Genomic DNA, 24015 nt, shown 5'->3' with positions numbered 1-24015 from the left:
ATTAATATTTTTCCATTAAAAGTTCCAGTAAGAACATGATTACGAAATAATATTAAAAATATAATTTATTCTGTAGAACAAATATAAAAACAAACTGAACAAAATTAAGAAAATAATAACTAATCGGGTAATTGATTTAGTAGAACTTCAAAAGTTCAAACTTGCAGCAAATGTCTTTATGTTGAACAGGCAGACATGAGTCTTTATTATAGTTTATATGTGAAAGATCTGTTTTGATATTTTTACTGTTCTTATAATATTTTATTTTAACAGTTTATTACCTTTCATGTAATGTATTTATTTCCCTATTTCCTTTCCTCACTTGGCTATTTTTTCCTGTTGGAGCCTTTGGTTTTAAAGCAACTCGCTTTTCAAAATAGGGTTGTAGCTTGGCTGATAATAATAATAATAATAATAATAATAATAATAATAATAATAATAATAATAATAATAATAATAATAATAATAATAATAACAACTAGAAGTACATTTTTTTGCTGCATAAATGTGATGATATATTCTTCTACAGAATAAAATTATAATTAATAGAAAACTACATTGTATAAGCAGTAGATATCTTTAAAGATATAAGTCAAAACCAGATAATTTGATACTAAGAAGTGGAAACTCTCTCTCTCTCTCTCTCTCTCTCTCTCTCTCTCTCTCTCTCTCTCTCTCTCTCTCTCTCTCTCTCTCTCTCTCTCTCTCTCTCTCTCTCTCTCTCTCTCTCTCTAAAATATAAGCTACTTAAAGTACAACTTAAGAAATTATAAAGAAATAACAAACAGAGGAAAAAGATTTATAAGCTATTTGAACTACAAGGGCTGCCTATTAATCAAAGCTAGAATAGAGCTTAAAATATGTAGGCTACACAGACTTATCAAGTTATTAGAACCGGACGTGCAAAATATCTAAGAGAATTGCTACACACTGTTCTAACTTCTAGCTCTTTCAAATATGCAGCCCAAAATTATACAATAAGCTTCCACTAGACACCAGAAAGACTGAAAAATATTAAGAGGAAACTCAAGACTTACTGTCTTCCAAGTCCTTTGATTATGTGGATTTGATAATTAACATGGAATACGCTGTGATACTATAAATACATAAGAATTAATACAACCAAACAAAACAACCCTTAAAGTAAGTAAAATAAGTAAGTAGTTTCAGAAAATAGTGGATAGATATATGGTGCAAGTGTTAGAAAGAAAGGGTCTTGCATACTGGAAGTACTACAGCTCGAGGAAGAGTTTAAAATTAATAATTCCCCCCACTTAGGTTTTGTAAGGTGACAGCTAACCAGATATTCAACAACGCAACACGTTGGCAAATAACTAATTAAAATAAAACTAAAGATATTACAACCTTTTTACTGTAATAAAATATATACTGTAGGACATATAGAAGTTTGGAGGCAATGAATAATTGTTTTGTTAATGAATAATAGTAAAATCCAGGTATGAATAAAATGAGTTGGCCACATACGCACACAGGTGCACTTGGACAAGTACGTCTTCGAGGTTCGAATGGCTGCTAGATTTCATTTTCTAAGACATTCCGCTCTTGGTTAAGGTTTTCTCTGTTATACAAAGTCTTTAAATTATAAAATATAGAAAATACAGAATTTATTATACCTGTATCTGTATATACACGATTTATTTTTAATTTATATAAAATAATTATAACTTAAGACAGAAAAGGGTTAAGAAGAAGCATTCGAACACCCAAATGGTTCAATGAAAAAAAAATGTTCTTGCGTCATCAAAAAAATAGAAAATCGAAATAACTTTAATATCATAAAAGGTAAATAAGTGCCAGTTATATTTTATATTGTGTAATTTTATTCCTAAAATATCTAATAATAAGGAAGAAAATGTCAAATAATCTAGATTTTAGTAAATTATTTCGAATTCGAAATCTCCCAGAATATCGTCTGTTTGTTTATATTCATTGGCGAGGAGTAAGAAAGGTATGTCTTAGTCGAAATACTTTCAGAATTAGCATTTAATTCTTATTTTGAACGTGATTTTGACAATTAGATAGAATGGTCGTATTATATACTTATTTCTTACAAACCCAGTGTATATTTATCACTTGTTATTTATAAGTAAGCGAGGCAAGTACTTGTATGCTTGTGCGTAGGAACTGTTACAAATCTGGGTCATTTTGTATTGTATTACAGGGTTACTTAATATATAACGTTATTTTGTACCTTATTTTATAACGTCTAAGTTGCATTAATATGACAATTTTTAGATTATTATAGCCTATAGCCTTCCTCCTAGCTTAGGTATAATTTATAGCTTAGGAAACGGATTTTTACAATAGATATGTCAACCTAATATTCGGGTATAATTACGTAATACCTTCTCTTATGGTATATATCATTAACTATTTGCCTTTAAAATAAGTCATTTTCGATGGAAAGGAAATTTTCTGGTGTATGATAGCAGTCATTTGTACGTATGATGACTGTCTGTTAAGAATTCGGCAGTCTTAGGGGCGTCGGGGGCCGGCGTCAGCTCCTACCCGTTAGGAAAGTAGGTAATGACACGGCATGTAAGTTAGGCTAGGTGGGGAAGATTTAAGTAATGTGGTGTTCTTGTGTAGAGATTTTGCTGAAAAAGTCTTTCGAACAACTAGATAATGTGAAGAAAATTCCCATTTTCTATGCACGAGCGAGGAACTGGCCGCTGATATACAAAGCCTCCGAAGATTTTCCTATAGGAGATATAGCATTTTTTATTAGAAAATTTTTTCACAACGGTAACTATAATAAAACCGGTGAATGATTGTACGGTTTTTCTGGCATAGCGTGCACGGATATTCCGCATTTTTATCTTCTTTTTCTCCTGGCTAAATGAATTTGTGAAAAATGTTACTGCAACCCATAACAGGCATAGACACTGAAATATAGGTTTTCCAATTTTAATGCGAAGTATTTTTTTCTTCTTTTGAAATTATACATGTTTGAGTTAGGACTCGTTTAACATAGGGAAATCTCAGCTAAAAAAAAAATTCTTGTTTTCAGTAAAAGTGAATGAGAAAATTTTAAAAAAAGTGTCACCATAAAATGATTTAAAAACTGTATTTTAATGGTCGAAGAGCTCAAGGTTTTTGCGGTCTCAGTGTAAAGGTTTTCTTTAAGTGACGAGGTAATGTTAAACAAACCAATACAAAATAGCATTTTAATATTTCAGCACTGTGGAAATCATTTCTCTTTCCGAGCTTAGGCTAGAAAAGTTAGTAGTGTGACTCATAACTTCTATTTACTAAAGTGTTGCCTATGCAACCTTGCACATTTTCATTTCACTGTACATATTATAATGAAGTAGTTCTGAGGCTCAAAATTTCTAAGGATTTCTATTTCTTTTTTTTTCCCCCTCAATCATTTTTGCTCGAACGCATTTGCAGGCATCATGACTTTTGTATAGTGACCCTGACAAAGACAGTCGGACCTGCATGCATACGTCCAGCATCCTCTGATATGTGGGGAATGATGTACACGAACTTATTAAAAAATCAGTTATACACAAATAGTGTAAATAAAGTTGATTACAGTACTGTATTACCCAAATGTACTGCAGCTGTAGAGAGATGTACCTGACCGGTACGGTTGATGATATTTGTTCTTTACATTTTTTATTTCTAGCAATGTCTTATTGTGTTCATAGGTTTCTCAAGCTATCTGAAAGTATAACTTTTAACTAAGGCTTTTGTAAGCTAAAGCAGTGAAAGAAAATACCATAGATGGTTATTAATTAATAAGTTGAAAGTACTGTACAGTAGTTAAGGAATCTCGTGTCTCTATAACGTAGTGAATCATGCTCTGTGCATAATTCTAAAATACTCCTAACCTTTCTTGCCTAGGCTAATAACCTGAATCTCTTGGTAGAAATTACTTATTTATTGTTTAGTTTTGCTTATCAGAATTAAGTAGCACATTATTATTATTATTGACTTTTGTAGCTGAAAATCGTTGGAATGCTAGTTAGCTGAAGCCTATCCTAATCCTAGATTTAACAAAATTTATCTTACAAACAGCTTCTTGGAGCCTATTAACTTTGTTAGTTGAGGACTTTCTGTGTTGAATTTAACTATGCAGTTTTTTTTTACGGATAATATAGATATCAGGTAACAATTTTTTACTTCTTTGTTTAGGTAATTGGAAAAGAAGTTGAAAGTCTTTGAGATGGCCTCCCCTGTAGGAGAGGACAACTTAGAAGATATTCCCATCGATGACTTCAAGGGGGCCACGCTCCGACTGGACCCCGCCTCGGGACAACCGTCCAGGAGCGTCAGTCCGAGCGGACACGACACCAGTGTCAGCACAGCGCCTAGGTACAGTTCTCCTCTTACGATTAAGGAGTGGTATCTCAAATTTTGAGCTATTTCTTCATCCAATTTTACCACTTTGCCTTCGAGAGTCGTTGAATTCTATCTATCGTAATACCAGAACATTTGTTGATGACATTCACTTATCGGTTCATCTGTTTCACAGGTTTTTGGAAGAGAGAGCGCGTCCTGTACTCAGACCCTCGATCAGCGATCCTACCGCAGATATAGTAACTCCACCCACCCCGGATCAGGTGAACAGTTTTTACTGTGGACAAGGTATGTAGCATATTTTGTATTTGGATAATTCACACTAACCTATATTTCCAGTACAGTACTGTAATGTAATGATGAGTTCTGAAAAGGGAGCCTTTGTAGGGTGACGGCCAGATCCCGTAGAAAACGGGAATATTCTGAACTGTGGCCGTCGTTCTAAAAACAATTTTGGCGGGAGAAGCTATCTTAAAAAACCCACCTAACCTATGCTAAAAGCCGTATCCTTACCCAGGGGGGCTGCGCCCCCCCGGACCCCCCCCCCCTTACACAACAGTTTCCTTACCTACGAGTACGACGGGAGAAGCTAACTTAAAAAACCCACCTAATCCATGCTAAAAGCCGTGTCCTTACCCAGGGGGCTGCGCCCCCCCGGACCCCCCCCCCCCCCCTTACACAACATATTCAAGATCCGTAGACCATTTCCAAACGTTTTTATTCTATACAAGATAACAGTCGGAGCGATAATAAACAAATTAGGACGCTTGGCCGTAGCGCTACAAACTACCCCTGTAATGTAATGATGAGTTCTGAAAAGTGTTACTGATTCCTGTCAGAAGGCTTTTGTGTTAGGTTTTACACTAATCGTAAAGAGTTGAAATATTATACAGTACTGTAGTACTCATAATAGATTAAGACTGCAGAAGAAAATAGCTCAAAGAGGCCTGGTTGTAATGTATTGTATGATTTTTGCTCTTAATAAGAAAGACATTCTCCCAAAGGTTGTTATAAAGAGAAGTAGTCCTAGACACCATTAGATTATCAAGATGTATAGAAATACTCCCAAAGTAAAGTGGATATAATGTTGGGCATGGTCTGGTTAAACTGATGAATAATAGTGATAATAATTCTTATCATTAAAACGAATATTTTTTTCTTGTTAACCCCTTTTTTCCCCTAGACTGTAGCTCAGCCAAGTATGATTTTATAATTTCAAGCCTTTTCTTTATATATGAATTGCAATTTTTTATGTGATATCGTCTCTTTCAATCATTACTTTATCATTAATGAATGTTTTGACATAAAGAAAATACGCTTGTTAAAATGGAATCACTCAATAATGAATGTTTTCAACATTTCTTTTGGAACTGGGAAAAAATGTTATGAAACTTATTTTTATATGACAGGTCTTAGTCGGTCCTTTTACCAGCAACCTCCCATCGGAAGACCCCGGAGGGCGTCCTGGCACGCGGAAACCGGCAGCGAGAATGGCATCGGCGAGTTCTTCTCCGTTCGAGTCGGTGCGCTCGAACAGGCCGTGGAAGAATGCCGTCTCTTGACCGACCCAGAGTTGGACGGTGCTATAAAGGGGGCGTGGCTTCTGACAGAGTGAGTTTCAAGTCAGCAATGTTTCCTTGGTTAACCCTTTTACCCCCAAAGGACGTACTGGTACGTTTCACAAAACCCATCCCTTTACCCCCATGGACGTACCGGTACGTCCTTGCAAAAAAATGCTATAAAATTTTTTTTTTTTCATATTTTTGAGAATTTTTTGAAAAAATTCAGTCATTTTCCAAGAGAAGGAGACCAACCTGACCTCTCTATGACAAAAATTAAGCCTGTTAGAGCAATTTAAAAAAAAAAATATACTGCAAAATGTGCTGGGAAAAAATAATCCCTTGGGGGTTAAGGGTTGGAAATTTCCAAAGATCCTGGGGGTAAAAGGGTTAAGAGGCTTTAAATTTTTCACTTCAATGTTGAATATAGTATCTATACTTAACAATACTGTATACAATACAGTTCCTGTATAAATTCAAGAAGGGCACTAAAGAAAATTACTTGAATCTAAGATTTTGGAAAGGGTATGTATTCACCCCTATCGTTTATATATTTGTTTGTGAGCAACTTTACACAAAAACTATCGTACTGATTTCGACCAAAATAGGTAGTCTTGTTGGGTATAACTCAATGGTAAATCTGTAACATTTTGAATGAAGTACATCAAAGTACAATTACGCAGCAGTACTTTTGAAAGTAATCGCAATGTTAAGTAAATGGCAAATAGTTAGTTTATTTTATGTTTATGAACATTACGCAAAAACCACTGAACCAATTTCAACCAAACTTTGAGGATATGTGGAGTATGCGACAAGGACAAATCCATCAGATTTTGAAGAAAATACATCGAGGTACAAATACGCAGTGGAGTTAAGAACAAAATAAGACTGCTTGGCGTGGCAAAGGCATGCTCTCTACTGAGTGGCCCCTCTGGTTTTGAATATGAAATTTTCATCGCAACTGCTAAGGTCATCAGTGTTGAATGCTCATGGAAGAGGGACCCTGCCATGCATTTACATTTAGTATTAAGGGTTCTCTTGTAACACCTGTTTGACTGTTTCGTTCTTTTATGCATATTATCATACACCAACCCACTATACTATATCACGGTGTTACGGCTATTTTAAGATTATAGCTTGTCCCGTACAGGCACGGCTACAGTCACTTCCTTTTCAATTATTTTTGCACATTTTTATGATTGTTACTGATGTTTTTGCGATAATGAGATAGTGAATTTTGATGTAGAACCACGTTTACAATAAGATTGAATAGGAGAAAATAATGATAGAATATAAGTAATAATATTAGAAATAGAAAGGGAGACAGAACCCTGTATTTGAGCAATGTTTTTTTGAGTGAATGGGTATAGTTATAATTTTCAATATTAAACTTACCCGATAATCATGTAGCTGTCAACTCCGTTGCCCGACAGAATTCTATGGAGGGATACGCCAGCTATCACAATACTAGAAGGGGGTGTATTTACCAGCGCCACCTGTGGCCAGGTACTCAAGTACTTCTTGTTGACACCTCCTCAATTATTCCTCTGTCGTGCTTCCGGCAAGACGTTCTGGGATACGCTTATGTTCTTGGAGTATTTTCACGACTTTGGTGAAGTATTTCTCTTTGATTTCGGCTGTCGCTTTACTGGAAACTTCTATATTAGCTTAGTTAGCTTTTGGAATTAATTTGATTAATTATGGTGACGAGAGAGTTTGAACTCTCGTTCACCTTTCAATGGCCGACCCTTCCCTTAGACGGAAGTGTTGGTGTCTAAGAGAGTATAGACTCTCTTTCTTAATTTTGCTTAACGAAAGTTATAGATTTATTTTATATCTCTCCGCCTCTTATAGGCCTCTTCGATTAACTTCCTTTTATTATAAACTCATTAAAATTAATTTTTATATTTGTTTATATTCGACCTTCCTAATAGTAGGCGGTCTTTTACCGAAGTTAATAAACTTTGAGCCCGTCATTTCGGTTTTACCTGTTAACATATTATGCTATTTCCGCCACAGAGTTTGAAAGATTTTCTTTGACAGTCTCGTACTGTTTTCAAAGTTGAACTAACGTTTTGTTTTGTCTCTGCAGTTGTTGACGTTCAGAACGTTCAACTTGCACTCTATCGTTACGATAGAGAAAGAATGTTCACGGTTTCACGTTGCAGTAAGAGTAACCGTGTCTAGCGTTTTGTTCATTCTTTCTTTACTTAATGGTTTTGATCCTAATAAAGGAACTTTTCAGTTTTTTCCTTTAACAATAATATGTTTTAACGATATATATGTTTGGGCTCTTCTCTCAGGTTCTAAGTCAAGAGAGAGAGAGAGAGAGAGAGATAGAGACGGAGGGAGAAAGAGGATAAACGTTTCATTCAAGCCTGCCAGGCGTACGAGTAACGTCGTTATCGTTTTTGCTCTTCTCCCTAGTCTCTTTAGGGGAAGAAACTAAACGTTTCTAGAGTGATCTAGTGTTTAGTCTCTTTCCAACCACTGAATTATCTTTCATTAGATTTTTCTGTTACATTGTAATTCTGTTTTCGCAATTACTAACTTTGAGAAAGGATAGAATTGCGTATTTCAGGTACAAACCACTTAAAGTTTCGAGTTCAGTGAAATAAGTGCAAACAGAAATCAAAGTGATAAGTGATTAGTGCGTGAGGGTACTTTTGTGCGCGCCAGTCGTCCTCCCAGTCCGGGACCTCTTGCAAGCTCCCAAGCCCAGGGGAGAAGCAATGTCGAAGGGCATAAGGGTTCAGCAGGCCTTGATCGGCGCACAGAAGTATTCTCGGTGGTTGTGGGCGTGTCTTACCGAGACCGTCACTCCCACCCGCAGACGATTGAGCCCTTATTTTGCTCGTCTGCAGAAGAGATTAGGGGAGAAAATAAAGGCAGAGTAACGCTGGTCTCAGGTCTCAAGACCTCTTAAACGTTAAGTCCAGACCTATGCCAGACGTACGAAGTTAAAGTTCACAACCCGAATGCAGTCATTGGGTTAGCTCTGACTCTCCTCAGTCATCAGTTGATTACACTCCGCCTAAGAGGAGTAAGGTTCTGCCACAACAGATCTCTGCTGTTAAGGCTTTACCTCAGCAGAACTTAGTGTCTGCCGACCCCAAGTTAACTCTACTGCAGTCCATACAGTCACAACTTTCGGTCTTGATGCGTGAGTGTCGGGCTGAGAGTGTTGCGCCTCCGCCTACACTCCCCCCCGCCTATGATCGCTCCGCCTGATCACAGTACCACCTGCCAGGCGTACGATGTTGTGAACTCTACTACAGTCCATGCAAGCACAGCTTTCGGACTTGATGCGTGAGTGTCGGGCTGAGAGTGTTGCTCCTCCGCCTCCGCCTACACTCCCTCCACCTACACTCGCTCCGCCGGATCGCAGTACCATCTGCCAGGCGTACGATGTTGTGGACTCTACTACAGTCCATGCAAGCACAGCTTTCGGACTTGATGCGTGAGTGTCGGGCTGAGAGTGTTACTCCTCCGCCTCCGCCTACACTCCCTCCACCTACATTCGCTCCGCCTGATCGCAGTACCACCTGCCAGCAGTTCCACCTGCCAGGCGTACGATGTTGAGCCACGTGCTGAGTTTGCTGTTCCCTGTGGTGTTCAGCCTCCGCCTTCCTTAAGGCAACCTTTGCATTGGGATCAGGAGGATTATACCTCTCTTCCTCCGCCTCCACTTGCTGCTCCACCAGTGATGCAACACTCGGTTGAGGTACAACAACCTCTCCCGTCCATGAGTCAGTCTCCTCAGCTCTCGCTGCAGCGAGCTCAACCCTCCACAAGGCAAGCACCACAACACCTTAGCCTTGCGCCTCAGGAGCCTCAGCTTGCGAGACATTTACCTTGTTCTGCGCAGCCTCTTCCTCATCGCGCTCCGCTCACACCACAGGAACTGGAACTTGCTACTCCGCTTCCGCCAACCGCTCAGCAAGCGCACCCTTGGGTTCAACCACTCATGCTAGGAGTCAGCCTCCTCCACCCATGCGCCTTCCTTCTGCTTGTCTTTTATTCAGCCTTTGCAGACTGAGCCTCAGGTGTTCCCTCATCGGAGTCTTGAAGAGGAAACCACAACTATTGTTGTTCCAGCTCGTTCTGACTCTGCTGTTCAGCATACCTTACCTCCTTTTTCATACCATGGTTTAAACCCCATGCAAGCATGCATAAAGCACTCTAGCACTGGTCATGGAATTTCTGAGAAATGTTAAACGCCATGCACACGCTCTGCTTTCCTTACAGCAGGCTCTGCTTACAGCAGGCTCTGCTTACTACATGCTCAGCATACAGCATGCTCTGCATTCAGCATGCTCTGCATACAACATGCTCTGCATACAGCATGCTCTGCATTCAGCATGCTCTGCATACAACATGCTCTACATACAGCATGCTCTGCATACAGCATACTCTGCATACATCATGCTCTGCATACCTTACCGCATGCTTCTCAACACATCTTGGGTTGTTGCCAACTCACTAGACTGTCAAGCAGTTTCATAACGTTGCCTTCTAGTCTGCTGCTTTTGCACCAGTGAACCCTCACTCAGAGAACTTAGCTTTTCTAGGATAAGGTCCCTGTAGATGAGAAAGTTCTTTTCTCCCTCCTTCTGATATTCCCTTGAGGACTCTGTCATTTGGAGGGAGCCTTTAGCTGCATAACCTCTTATGGACTTTTATTTAAGCATAACATGCTTACAGGGAAGGTAATGGTTCCACTTCAGCCGCTAATCCCGTCTGTTACCACACCTGCTCCCATAGACCTTGAGCTGTGTTGCATGACATGCAGTCCAAGCTTAGTCCTTGTTAGAGGATTTTTTGTTTACGGAGTCAATGTGTCACGGGGAAGACGTTCAACAACCAACAGAAGGGACTTGTTGTGACGCAGTGCGGCAACCTCAGCAACCCGTTAAGGAGTTGTCTGTACGACCCAGACAGTCTAGACAGATTCGGGTTGTCACTGTACTTCCTCGCTTGCCCATGATTGACAGTTTACAGACTGTGCAGCAGTATCATGATCTTGTGTCCGGCTCCGTCAGACGACTGGCTTTTAAGAGCTCCCACAAGTCGTCGCTGTCTGGAGATTTTCAAATGGACTATGGATCTGACCAAGGAACTGGGCCTCCTGGTCAATTTTGAGGAGTCTCAGCTCGTTCCATCCCAGACCATTGTCTCCTTGGGTATGGATCTTCAGAGTCGAGCTTTTCGGACTTGTCCGTCGGCCCCAAGGATCTTCCAAGCCCTAGAATGCATCCAGAGCATGCTGAGAAGGAACCGATGCTTAGTCAGGCAGTGGATGAGTCTAACAGGGACACTTTCATCGCTGGCCCTGTTCATCGAGTTAGGGAGACTCCTCCTCCGCCCCCTTCAGTATCATCTAGCTGCTCACTGGATAAAGGACATGACGCTAGAGACGGGCTCAGTTCCTGTTTCCGAAGAGATGAGGTCTACTCTAACGTGGTGGAAGAACAGCATTCTTCTCAAGGAAGGTCTACCATTGGCTGTTCAGACCCCCGACCACCGTCTCTTCTCGGACGCATCGGACACGGGCTGGGGTGCGACACTGGACGGACAGGAATGCTCGGGAACATGGAATCAGGAGCAAAGGACACTTCACATCTATTGCAAGGAGTTGTTGGCAGTTCATCTGGCCTTGATAAACTTCAAGTCCCTCCAGCTTAACAAGGTGGTGGAGGTGAACTCCGACTACACCACAGCCTTGGCTTACATCTCCAAGCAGGGAGGGACTCATTCGAGGAAGTTGTTCGAGATCGCAAGGGACCTCCTCATTTGGTCAAAAGATCGAAAGCTCACGCTGGTAACGAGGCTCATTCAGGGCGATATGAATGTCATGGCAGATCGCCTCAGCCGGAAGGGTCAGGTCTTCCCCACAGAGTGGACCCTTCACAAGAATGTTTGCAGCAGACTTTGGGCCCTGTGGGGTCAGCCAACCATAGATCTATTCGCTACCTCGATGACCAAGAGGCTCCTCTTGTTTTGTTCTCCGATTCCAGACCCAGCAGCAGTTCGCGTGGATGCCTTTCTGCTGGATTGGTCCCATCTCGACCTGTATGCATTCCCGCCGTTCAAGATTGTCAACAGGGTACTTCAGAAGTTCGCCTCTCACAAAGGGACACGGCTACGTTGGTTGCTCCCCTCTGGCCCGCGAGAGAATGGTTCACCGAGGTACTGCAATGACTGGTCGACGTTCCCAGGACTCTTCCTCCTAGAGTGGACCTTCTGCGTCAACCTCACGTAAAGAAGGTTCACCCAAACCTCCACGCTCTTCGTCTGACTGCCTTCAGACTATCGAAAGACTCTCAAGAGCTAGAGGCTTTTCGAAGGAGGCAGCCAGAGCGATTGCCAGAGCAAGGACGACATCCACTCTCAGAGTCTATCAGTCTTAATGGGAAGTCTTCCGAAGCTGGTGCAAGGCCAATGCAGTTTCCTCAACCAGTACCACTGTAACCCAGATTGCTGACTTCCTGTTACATCTAAGGAACGTAAGATCCCTATCAGCTCCTACGATCAAGGGTTACAGAAGTATGTTGGCAGCGGTTTTCCGCCACAGAGGCTTGGATCTTTCCTCCAACAAAGATCTACAGGACCTCCTTAGGTCTTTTGAGACCTCAAAGGAACGTCGGTTGTCCACTCCAGGCTGGAATCTAGACGTGGTCCTAAGGTTCCTAATGTCATCAGGATTTGAACCGCTCCAATCAGCCTCTTTTAAGGACCTCACATTAAAACTCTTTTCCTCGTGTGCTTAGCAACAGGTAAAAGAGTAAGTGAGATCCACGCCTTCAGCAGGAACATAGGTTTCACATCTGAAACGGCTACATGTTCCTTGCAGCTCGGTTTTTTGGCTAAAAACGAGCTTCCTTCCCGTCCTTGGCCTAAGTCGTTCGAGATCCCAAGCCTGTCCAACATGGTGGGGAACGAACTGGAGAGAGTACTTTGCCCAGTTAGAGCTCTTAAGTACTATCTAAGAAGGTCAAAACCATTACGAGGACAATCAGAAGCCTTATGGTGTGCTATCAAGAAGCCTTCTCTACCAATGTCTAAGAACTCAGTTTCTTACTACATCAGGCTTCTGATTAGAGAAGCAAATTCTCATCTGAAGGAAGAAGACCTTGCTTTGCTGAAGGTAAGGACACATGAAGTGAGAGCTGTGGCTACTTCAGTGGCCTTCAAACAGAAACGTTCTCTGCAGAGTGTTATGGATGCAACCTATTGGAGAAGCAAGTCAGTGTTCGCATCATTCTATCTCAAAGATGTCCAGTCTCTTTACGAGTACTGCTACACCCTGGGTCCATTCGTAGCAACGAATGCAGTAGTAGGCGAGGGCTCAGCCATTACATTCCCATAATCCCATAACTTATTAACCTTTCTCTTGAATACTTTTTATGGGTTGTACGGTCGGCTAAGAAGCCTTCCACATCCTTGTTGATTTGGCGGGTGGTCAATTCTTTCTTGAGAAGCGCCAAGGTTAAAGGTTGTGATGAGGTCCTTTAGTATGGGTTGCAGCCCTGTATACTTTAGCACCTTTGAGTTGATTCAGCCTCCCAAGAGGAACGCTGCGCTCAGTAAGGAAGACGATCTTATTAAAGGCAGAGTAACGGTTCAAGTCGACTTCCTTACCAGGTACTTATTATTTCATTGTTATTGTGGATAACTGATTATATGAAATACGGGATACTTAGCTATCCTTTAGTCTTGTACACTGGTTTTTCACCCACCCCCCTGGGTGTGAATCAGCTACATGATTATCGGGTAAGTTTAATATTGAAAAATGTTATTTTTATTAATAAAATAAATTTTTGAATATACTTACCCGATAATCATGATTTAATCGACCCTCCCTTCCTCCCCATAGAGAACCAGTGGACCGAGGAATAATTGAGGAGGTGTCAACAAGAAGTACTTGAGTACCTGGCCACAGGTGGCGCTGGTAAATACACCCCCTTCTAGTATTGTGATAGCTGGCGTATCCCTCCATAGAATTCTGTCGGGCAACGGAGTTGACAGCTACATGATTATCGGGTAAGTATATTCAAAAATTTATTTTATTAATAAAAATAACATTTTTCAATAGTCAGTAAAATACCAAAGAAAAAATTTGTGATACATTGCCGTGCACATAATTGCTTCAGTGTTAGAAGTCTTGAAAAGTGAAAATGATTCTGATGCCGATTACTTTTCAGCCATTTCCTGCCACACACGAATCACTATTTGTGTGTATAAATAAACTCTCTTCTTCCTTACAGAATCAATCACTGGGATATTGAGAAAGAGCGAGTTGTAGTACTGTGCGAACTGTCTCTTCTCGTCATAAAGTACGACTTCATTGCCCTCCGCTATGTTGACTACACGCGGATCTACCTGAACTCGTTGGAGCACCTGCAAGTCGGGGAACTGACTTATCCGAGTCATTCTCTTGTTCCGTAGGTTTTTCCATAAATTTCCGTAAATGTTTTGGCATTATGAATAATATTCTTTATATATAAAGAAGATTTTCATGTTACTATTAAGTGCTTTAGTATACTGTGCTGTATGTTTTTTTTAAGGTTAGATAAATTTTTGTAATGTTTCTTCATGGCACTACGTTAGGCTTTTGTAATGTTTCTTCATGGCACCAATCTGGCTTTTGTAACACTTCCTCATGGCAATACATCTGTTTTCTGTAATGTTTCTTCATGGCACTACGTCATGATTTTGTAATGTTTCTTCTTGACACTCAATCAGGTTTTTGTAATGCTTCTTCATGGTACAGTACTACAACAGCTTTTTGTAATGTTTCTTCATGGCACTACGTCATGATTTTGTAATGTTTCTTCTTGACACTCAATCAGGTTTTTGTAATGCTTCTTCATGGTACAGTACTACTGTACATCAGCTTTTTGTAATGTTTCTTCATGGCACTATGTCTGGTTTTTGTAATGTTTCTTCATGGCACTTCATCACATGGAGTTTAATGTACATGTAAAAGATTTTTTTTAACACATACTTGATAAACATTTTTATTCTATGACAGGAGGATAAGCGGTATAGCAGGGGGAGTCGTAACAGTAATACGTAGCTGTCTCCTGAGTCGACTACAGAACACCTTTGCCACTCTTAGCTCCCGGGCCGCCGGAACAACTGGTGCTTCTGAAAAGGGAGAAAAGGAGGAAAAGGGAGAACCAGACTCGCACTTTTCCCTCTCTGCCGTCAGTTTCGAACCCAGGTTGGTTTGCAATCTTTTTATGCTGCTGTTCTAAGCTTTTTAAACTTTCATATTTTATCAGTTATTTTTTTATCTTAATTTTCTCTTTGTTGATTTATATTTTTGTGTTATTTGATTCTCTGTTTTTTCTCTATGAAGTTACCTTCCTTTTACTGTAATGTACAGTATTACTGTTATTGGGTAATTCAAATGATAGGAATTATACTCAGTTTTTTTGTTGCATACTTTGATGTCTTTAGGAATAATTAAAAATCCATGAATTAAAGCTGGTATAACCATAATTAAAGTAAATTTTGTAAGACTTAAATGTTTTTACTATGACCGCAAACATCAATCGAAGACAAAACTGAAGTGGAGTGAAATCATCAAAGTGTTTCTTGGAAAGGTAAATAAGTATCGTCTCGATTGGCTAGTGAATTTACAACCAATCTTAGCAATTACCAGGTATTGTTTTCTCTGCCATTCAGAACGCGAAACATGCAAGGATTCCGCATAACCTGGAACACCGGCCATGAAGTGTCTTTTGCTCAGAAGTGGAACCCTTGGAGCAGGGATATTCCATACACAACGTTCACCTCGCATCCCCTCTACTGGTACACGGGTAAGGCATCCCTCTCTTGCTGTTGCTATTATTATTATTATTAATTGCTCAGCTACAACCCCAGTTGGAAAAGCAGGATGCTGGAAGCCCAATGGCTCCAATAGGGAAAATAGCATAGTGAGGAAAGGGAATAAGGAAATTAGAATAGTGTGTTTGAGTGTACCCTCAAGCAAGGTAATTCTAACTTAATACAGTGGAAGACCTTAGTACCGAAACTTTGGCACTAATAGCAAAGAGCAACTTCTAGCTGCATATTAACTTTATGGAACAGAGAGAAAATATAAATCTTCATTTGCAAAGGTCTAGTCTGGTGTAATTTTAAGTTTCTATGAAGGAATAAAATCCAGGTTTCCTATAAGTCTGTTGGATAATAAAAAAGGAAAATTTTTTCCCTTAACATGATTGTTGTAGCTTGTTACATTTAAAATGTCCTCATTTATTTTGTCATGGTTTGTGTAATAGTGTAATAGATACTACTGCTAGAGAGTTATGGGGTCCTTTGACTGGCCAGACAGAACTACACAGGACCCTTCTCTCTGGTAACGGTTCTTTCCCTTTGCCTACACAGACACCGAGTAGTCTGGCCTATTCTTCACAGATTCTCCTCTGTCCTCATACACCTGACAACACTTAGATTGCCAAACAATTCTTCTTCACCCAGGGGGTTAACTACTGTACTGTAATTGTTCAGTGGCTACTTTCTTCTTGGTAAGGGTAGAAGAGACTCTTTAGCTATGGTAAGCAGCTCTTCTAGGAGAAGGACACTCCAAAATCAAACCATTGTTCATTAGTCTTGGGTAGTGCCATAGCCTCTGTACCATGGTCTTCCACTATCTTGGGTTAGAGTTCTCTTGCTTGAGGGTACACTCGGGCACACTGCTATCTAGTTTCTCTTCCTCTTGTTTTGTTAAAGTTTTTATAGTTTTTATTGGAAATATTTATTTTAATGTTGTTACTATACTTAAATATTTTTTTATTTTTTTATTTCCTTTCCTCACTGGGTTATTTTTCCCTGTTGGAGCCCCTGGGCTTATAGCATCTTGCTTTTCCAACTAGGGTTGTAGCTTGGATAGTAATAATAATAGGATAGTACTGTACCAGTGCATTTTCAAACTATTTCCCTTTCAGAGCCTGTTGCTGTTGTTTATCTAATAGTAGACCATTTATAATGTGAATTTCTTCCTTCACGAATACAAACTTCTGTCCTCTAATAGGAATATAATTTCTGCGAGGTGATGTTAGTTACTGGAAATTGGCGGGAAATCCCCGATCACTGTCATGACACCGATAAGCCACTTTTGAACTAAGCCACCGAGCAGTTCATATGTACTCTCGGTCTCCATATCTTCGCTATTTTGTCTGCTAGCTGTGTGTGGGGTGGTTTAACTCCGATTCCCCCAATGGATAAGGTGAACCCCACTCTTCTATTTTCCTTGAGCCTGACATTGATGAATCCAAATCCTTGGCTCTGAAGATGCTGTGACCTTTTTAGACTTGAAGGGCATTCCGTTCACAGAGAAGCTGTGATAAATCCTCACTAGGAGTTCCCAGTCTTCCGTTGCTGCCACTTCTACTGCGCCAGAAGGAGTGACTGACGTTACTCACTTCAATCTGGCCCAGACAACCTTAGGTGTAGTTAACAGTATATCCTCACCTTCAGTAGTTCTAACGACAAATTTGAAAGCAAAGAAGCAGTTCAGTCCCCTCACCAAAGGCCATTTTGACCTATTCAAACAATTATTCTTTGCTCAAGGGGTTAACTACAGCACTGTAGTTTTCAGTGGCTACTTTCCCCTTGGTAAGGGTAGAAGAGACTCTTTAGCTATGGTGAGCAGCCCTTCTAGGAGAAGGACACACCAAATCAGACCATTGTTCGCTAATCTTGGGTAGTACCATAGCCTCTGTAGCATGACCTTCAACTGTCTTGGATTAGAGTTCTCTTACTTGGGGTTACACTCCGGTATTCTGTTCTATCTTATCTCTCTTCCTCTTGTTTCTTTGAAGTTTATATAGTTTATATATGAAGGTTCTAATTTAATGTTGTTACTGTTCTTGAAATATTTGGATTTTTTATTCTCCTTATTTCCTTTCCTCACTGGGCTAGTTTTCCCTGTTGTAGCCCGTGTGCTTTTCCAACTAGGGTTATAGCTTAGCTTGTATTAGTAATAATGAAACTGTATCCATGGGAATTAGAGTCTACTGCTGCTACCCACTTCCCTTTGGTGAAAAAAGAATTCCTCTCCTGCAACCAACCAGTCAACTCCCATTCACACAAGCGTGAAAAGGCCGCCACTATTTCCTGATGGGAACAAATGCCAATTGATTGCTCAAAGTGTGCTCATATCCCTTCCGAGGCGGGAAATAACAAAGACTTTCGAATGTACGCTAAATCGGGCTTCTCACTTTTCAGTCGAGGAATTCTCTTATGAAACTAACCCTCTTCCTTACGAAAGCGATTATTCGTTAAAGAGTGTATCGTTCCTTTGGAAGAAGAATTTCCATACGGAGTTGAACCTCATCGTACTCGTACCAGACAGCACATACGCCTGATGAAGAATTGGATATTGAGGTGGACCCTCACCCTTACAAACGCTTACATCCTAGAGTGCTCTTACACCTTGGAAGAACAACTAGAAGTTGTTCCTCATCTTCGTCCATGTGCTGCACATATGCTCCTAAGTGTATTTATGCATCTGAAGAGGAGCTTTATTCTTGTTGATCCTTATTTTAAACTGACTCACCCCCCAGAACGTAATTATTGCTCCTGAAGAAGAGTTAGCTATTTCAGTTGATTCTCAAACTCACACTTGCATTAAGGTGTGTGTACAAGTTCCTGAGTGGGCTGTAGAGCGCGCCCACTACTTTCAAGGTGATCAATATTAAGAGGTTGATACTTTATTGCGTGTGCACTAAGGCACACATGCAAATCACAGTTTTCATTCCTTTATGAAGAAGAATTTACTGACGAATTGGATTTTTAGTCTCGCGCACGCGCTCCAGAGCTCACACTTCTCAGAAGAGGAATTGACATATGAATTGTACACCAATTCTTGAGCTAGCACTAAGGCGCAAGCTTGTGATCATTTCATTTTGAAATTTTCCTTCTCATTGTGTGTGCTGTGGAGCGCAAGCATGCTCCTTACAAGTAGCCCAAGAATTTGTATCCAATTCATATGTCAATTCCTCTTCCGATAAGTGGGAATGATCTGAAGTGCTTTCCAACAGATAATTTACCAATGAAGTGGTTTCTAAGTCTCATACAGAAGGTCCTCAACTTACATACTTAATAGGTTCCAAGGAGCCACTTATTTATTTTCTTATTTCCTTTTTTCACCAAGCTATTTTTCCCTTGTTGGAACCCTTGAGCTTATAGCATCCTGCTTTTCCAAATAAGGTTGTAGCTTACCTAGAAATAATAGTAATAATATAATCAGAGTATGATGAAGAGCTTTTAGTGGCTTTGTATAAAAAATTATAGCTATCATTAGTGGTACAGACTGTTCTCCATAAGCTGATATTCATCTTTGTTTGTAGGTTGTGAAAACAGCACCTACGATGCCAAGTCTTTGTCCAAAGAGATAAAATTAGCCGTCGAAGAACTCCAGGATCGTCCAGATGCCGTAGCCACTTGCATCGTGAGCCAGAGTCCTATTGTCATCGAGAATTACGTGGGCATCGCATCCTTGCTCCACAACGCCACGGAACTTGGCTTCTTCAAACTACGAGGAAAAGTGAGCTTTTGAAAACGTCAGGCATTTGTAGACATATCAGTTGTAGGGACTATAACCCCCTCAAAGTCCAGGCTTAAGATCAGAATATTTTAGTAAAACGATACATGCGGATAACACTCACGTATTATTCCAGTACAGTATAAAGAGATGTTTGCATGGCGTGGAAAAGAGATGAGACAAATTATATTTTTTAATGACTAAGTGCTGCATCGAAATGTATAAGATGTGTGAGTTTCAGAATGCATTTCAAGCTGATTTTTAAAGCCCGCTCTGTGAGCACGGTTTCATCTGTAATACCACAGTACGACTTCTTTTTGCAGTGTTCTGTATAGTATCTAATTTGGGATCATGCCATAAGCTTGACAAAACATCTACGGCCGAGGTCGTGATATAGAGTTGCATAATACGTTGCTGTGGATAAGATAATAGGCTAAACATCATTGAGGAAAAACTACATGTTTTTCTTATTTCTCATATTTACGTTCTGTACGATTTCGTACGGGACAGGGACTTGTACAGTAACGCTTTAGTAATGTACTATAATAGTTCTGTTCAACATGCATTAATTTTATTTTCTTTTCCTCTACCAAAGGTATTGCGGATCGCAGCTTAAGAAATCCTCTTAAGCTGTTCTTGAATACTTGAAGACTGAAGATCAGTTTCACTTTTGATATACAGTATAGGACTGAGGATCCTCAGGTGACGGAAGTAGACGTACAGGTTTATATATACAGTATACAGTTATATATACAGTATAAATGATACATAGGGTTTGATATTTTGTCTAAAGGTAACCATAGATAGTACCTCCCATCATATGATAAGGCCTTTTTAATCTTCACATGCTTCCTTTCTTTAGGTCATACCCTCACAAGTCCTGTATTGGCACAAATCACTTGCAAATTTAAGAGAAATAGAGATAAGATTGAAAACTAGTGTAATTGTAATGGTAAAGTACTCTTTATTGTCCGGTAAACTCTAGTAAATTCATCCATGTACTGTGTATGGATTGCGCAAACACTCGATAGTACGGCGGAACTGTGCTATCCTTTTTTTTCTGTCCTCGCGTAGAATGAAACGGCCAGACATTAGGTAACAAATGCGGTTGCTTAGGTTTGCCTCAAGTAACTGTTCTTTTTCGCAAGCATCTTTTCTCTCGACAGCTGGCAAAATAAAGCCTGTGCTTACGGCTTAAGATCCGATCTTCGGACATCGTTAAGGTCTATCAGTTTTGTTCTTCCAGTTGGTACCATTCTAGTCTTGTTAAATCTTGGTTACATAAAAATACAGCAATCATGGGAATAATAATTTTGGATCTACAGTATTTACTCACTCCATTTGATGACAAAGCCATAGATTCTTTTGAATTTTTAGTAGAAGACGAGTATGAAAATGTGGCCCTTTTTCTTATAGCATTTACACATATATGTGAAGCCTTTGTGTATTTATTCTCACAAGCAGAAAGCCCAGATTCTATTGAGTGTGCTTTTCGAGTTTTACTGGAAGCGGAATTAGTTCAAAATATCATTTAGTAATTTTGCCAATATGTGGCAGGATAAAACCAATTCAGATGAAAGTGAATGTTTGTGAAAAGTAGAAATTATTCTCCTGGTAAGAGGCTGACATAACTACCATACTTGATAGATTTAATAGATTAATTTATTTTGATAGAGAATTTAGGGCTGATTTGGTTTTAGGCAAGTTTCCTCCTGTATGATAAGTACCAAGGTGGAAAAGCGGATAGATTCAAAGTATAATGTAGGCTCTGCTTTGTCGGTCGAGGGCTAAAATGACAAGCTGGGACACTTTGGTTGCTGGCATTTTAAGCAGCAAAAATACACAGCTTATCTTTGCCTAATGCTCGAGCATAAACGACACATTGCGAAAGAGCCAGAACTCTTTCGTACAGTATACTCTCTCACAACATGGCTTATCTTTGCTTAATGCTCGAGCATAAACGACACATTGCGAAAGAGCCAGAACTCTTTCGTACAGTATACTCTCTCACAACATTTCATGAAAATACAGTAAGTGATATTATGCTATTTAAAACTTTTGAACCTTTAGTAAGTCGTTGCCTAAAAACATGGTCAGTAGCGTACAGTACAGGCAGTGAAAAAGAACAACGAGATACTTCACCATAGTCAGAGCCCAATTTTGGTGCTCAGGTGTACACTGTACTGATGAATGCAGGTGAGTCACTCTAAATCCTGTGGTTTATTCATTTAATGTTTTTCCTTATCTAATTATACTTTTTTCCTTGCCAAAACCTAAAGCAGCCTTGAAATTTTGACAATTTATTTATGGCTTCTTTGGAAAAGATCTGCTAATGCCTTTTTAATTCACAATGAATTAATGTATTTTAGTACTGCAATTTTGTACAGTATTTTATTTTAGAAGTTTCGTACTGTATATATGATTAATAGTAAATAACTTGACAATGTAAGTTATGTGCCAAAACAGATAAAGCTTTTGTCACTTGAGTAATGCCCATGTATTTCATGGTACAACTTGAAGATTCTTTTTCATTTTCCTCTTTTGATCTCTACACGTACTATAGTTGCCCAGCTTTGTCAACGATACGTAGTTCGAGTTTTTAGTTCTTAATGAAGACCAATTCCAAAAGACAAGCCTCGTTAGATTCTCGAAAGTGAAACTCGTTAGTCTTATTAAAGTATTCCGATATAACGAGTGAGAGAGCATTCAACCTCCCGTGATCCGTTAAAAATATTAGTTTTTAGAAGAAATGTAAATGCTTCGCAAGACTCTTTTGCTAGCAGTAGGAATTGACTGCTTTGAAACTTTGAAAACTAGACGGTATGCTAGTCTTAATGTAGCCAATATACCTTACTTCATCTACTTAAATTTTTCATTTTTATTATTGAATTATATCGCAACTATAATACAGTACCACAGATCGTGAACTTTTGAAAGAGAATAAAAGAAAATTAATTTTCAGTGATTATGGTACTGTACTTTCTGATACTTTTATCACTCTTCGTTACAATGAAAAGAGCCTACGTTCCAAGGCTGTTTGCTGCTCTACCGCCTCTCCTTCTATTTTAAACAATATATGCTTTATCTAGTCTTAAATTTTAATTGGTAATGGAACCTAGTCTCGTGTGGTGTATAGTAGTCTCCAGACTGTATACTGTACTATATTTTCCCTTTTTGTTCATTCATTAGAAGCTTTATCTAGTCTCATGTTATAAGTTATAAGTTCTAGTTAAACCTAGTCTCATGTACTGTGTAGTAGTCTTGACAAATATGGCGTTATTGTTATTGTTTTTATGCTACGTACTCTTAATTTTACCATTGATATCCAGAATTCAACCTTCAAACGAAACTTAGTGGTAATGAGCTGTCAATAGATTTTGATAATTTTCTTTTATGAATTACATGTTCTTTCTCAATGCTAAATAGACAGATGCTGATCATTCTGTCATTTTCTTGCGCACGTAATGAAGATACGATTCAGTACGTACATTCTTCATTTGTTAATTTTGTTCTATATTTTCATTCCGTCATTTTCTTGCGTACATAACGAAGATACTGTAGAGTATGTACGTTCTTCATATGTTAATTCTGTTCTTTCTTTTCATTCCGTCATTTACAGTACAGTGCGTACATTCTCCATATGTTGATTCTCTTCTTTTTCTTAGTGCTTTCACAGCATTTTGTGATATTGTACGTCTTCTTCCATTCAAAATGAAACCTATTTTCTAGATCTATTTAGAATCTTCTCTGTATGATTGACTTAATTAACTCTATTTATTACATTTCCTTTTTAAACTTTGCTTTGCATTCATGGTTTGGGACACGTTTCGGATTGAAATATATTTTTTTTTAAATCATTCACATTCCAATCTTAGCCTGGCCTTCTTGGAATTGTTTGCCTTCTCTTTGGAATGACTTCCCCACTTCGACAGTTACTGCGTTGAGGTTGGCCGCCCTATGAATGATAACGGCATCTTCTGCGTCGCCCATTTCAGCCATAAGTTTTTCTTGTTTAGATTTCCTTTCAGGTTAAGGAACCTTTTTTAATCATTTCTGAAATTGAGCTTATATTATGTCTATAAGATATTTTGAACTCATTTTAATGGAAGATTAGCAAAAGCAGAATTTTTTTTTTTTTTTTAGTTTTAAGAGATAATCCTGGAATTTTCATTTATTTTATGTACCTTTAAAAGTTTTTTTTTTTTTAGTTTTAAGAGATAATCCTGGAATTTTCATTTATTTTATCTACCTTTAAAAGTTTTTTTTTTTAGTTTTAAGAGATAATCCTGGATTTTTCATTTATTTTATGTACCTTTAAAAGTTTTTTTTGTAGTTTTAAGAGATAATTCTGGAAATATTCATATCTCTTTGGTGTTTTTTTTAAAAGACATTTATTTTTTGTAGTTTTGAGAGAAAGTCCTGGAATTTTCATTTCTCTCTGATGTACCTGAAAATCCTGGAATTTTCATTTCTCTCTAATGTACCTGAAAATCCTGGAATTTTCATTTCTCTCTAATGTACCTGAAAATCCTGGAATTTTCATTTCTCTCTAATGTACCTGAAAATCCTGGAATT

The 24015-nt window shown here is 39.0% G+C and overlaps 1 protein-coding gene across 1 annotated transcript; it reads left to right on the top strand.

Moving 5' to 3' along the window:
- Positions 1–1915: 1915 nt before the first annotated feature.
- LOC137637612 (tumor protein p63-regulated gene 1-like protein) lies at positions 1916–23652 on the top strand. Its single transcript, XM_068369759.1, has 9 exons — positions 1916–1969; positions 4162–4341; positions 4502–4614; positions 5736–5937; positions 14153–14329; positions 14920–15111; positions 15579–15712; positions 19247–19443; positions 20036–23652. Exons 2-9 carry the CDS (start codon positions 4193–4195, stop codon positions 20054–20056), a joined length of 1185 nt encoding a protein of 394 aa, XP_068225860.1. The 5' UTR covers positions 1916–1969; positions 4162–4192; the 3' UTR covers positions 20057–23652.
- Positions 23653–24015: the final 363 nt, after the last annotated feature.

The sequence above is a fragment of the Palaemon carinicauda genome, unplaced genomic scaffold (assembly GCF_036898095.1).
Source record: "Palaemon carinicauda isolate YSFRI2023 unplaced genomic scaffold, ASM3689809v2 scaffold89, whole genome shotgun sequence".
In the NCBI taxonomy this organism is placed as follows: domain Eukaryota; kingdom Metazoa; phylum Arthropoda; class Malacostraca; order Decapoda; family Palaemonidae; genus Palaemon; species Palaemon carinicauda.
Note: the sequence above shows the minus strand (reverse complement) of the source record. Positions and strands in the feature narration are given on the sequence as shown.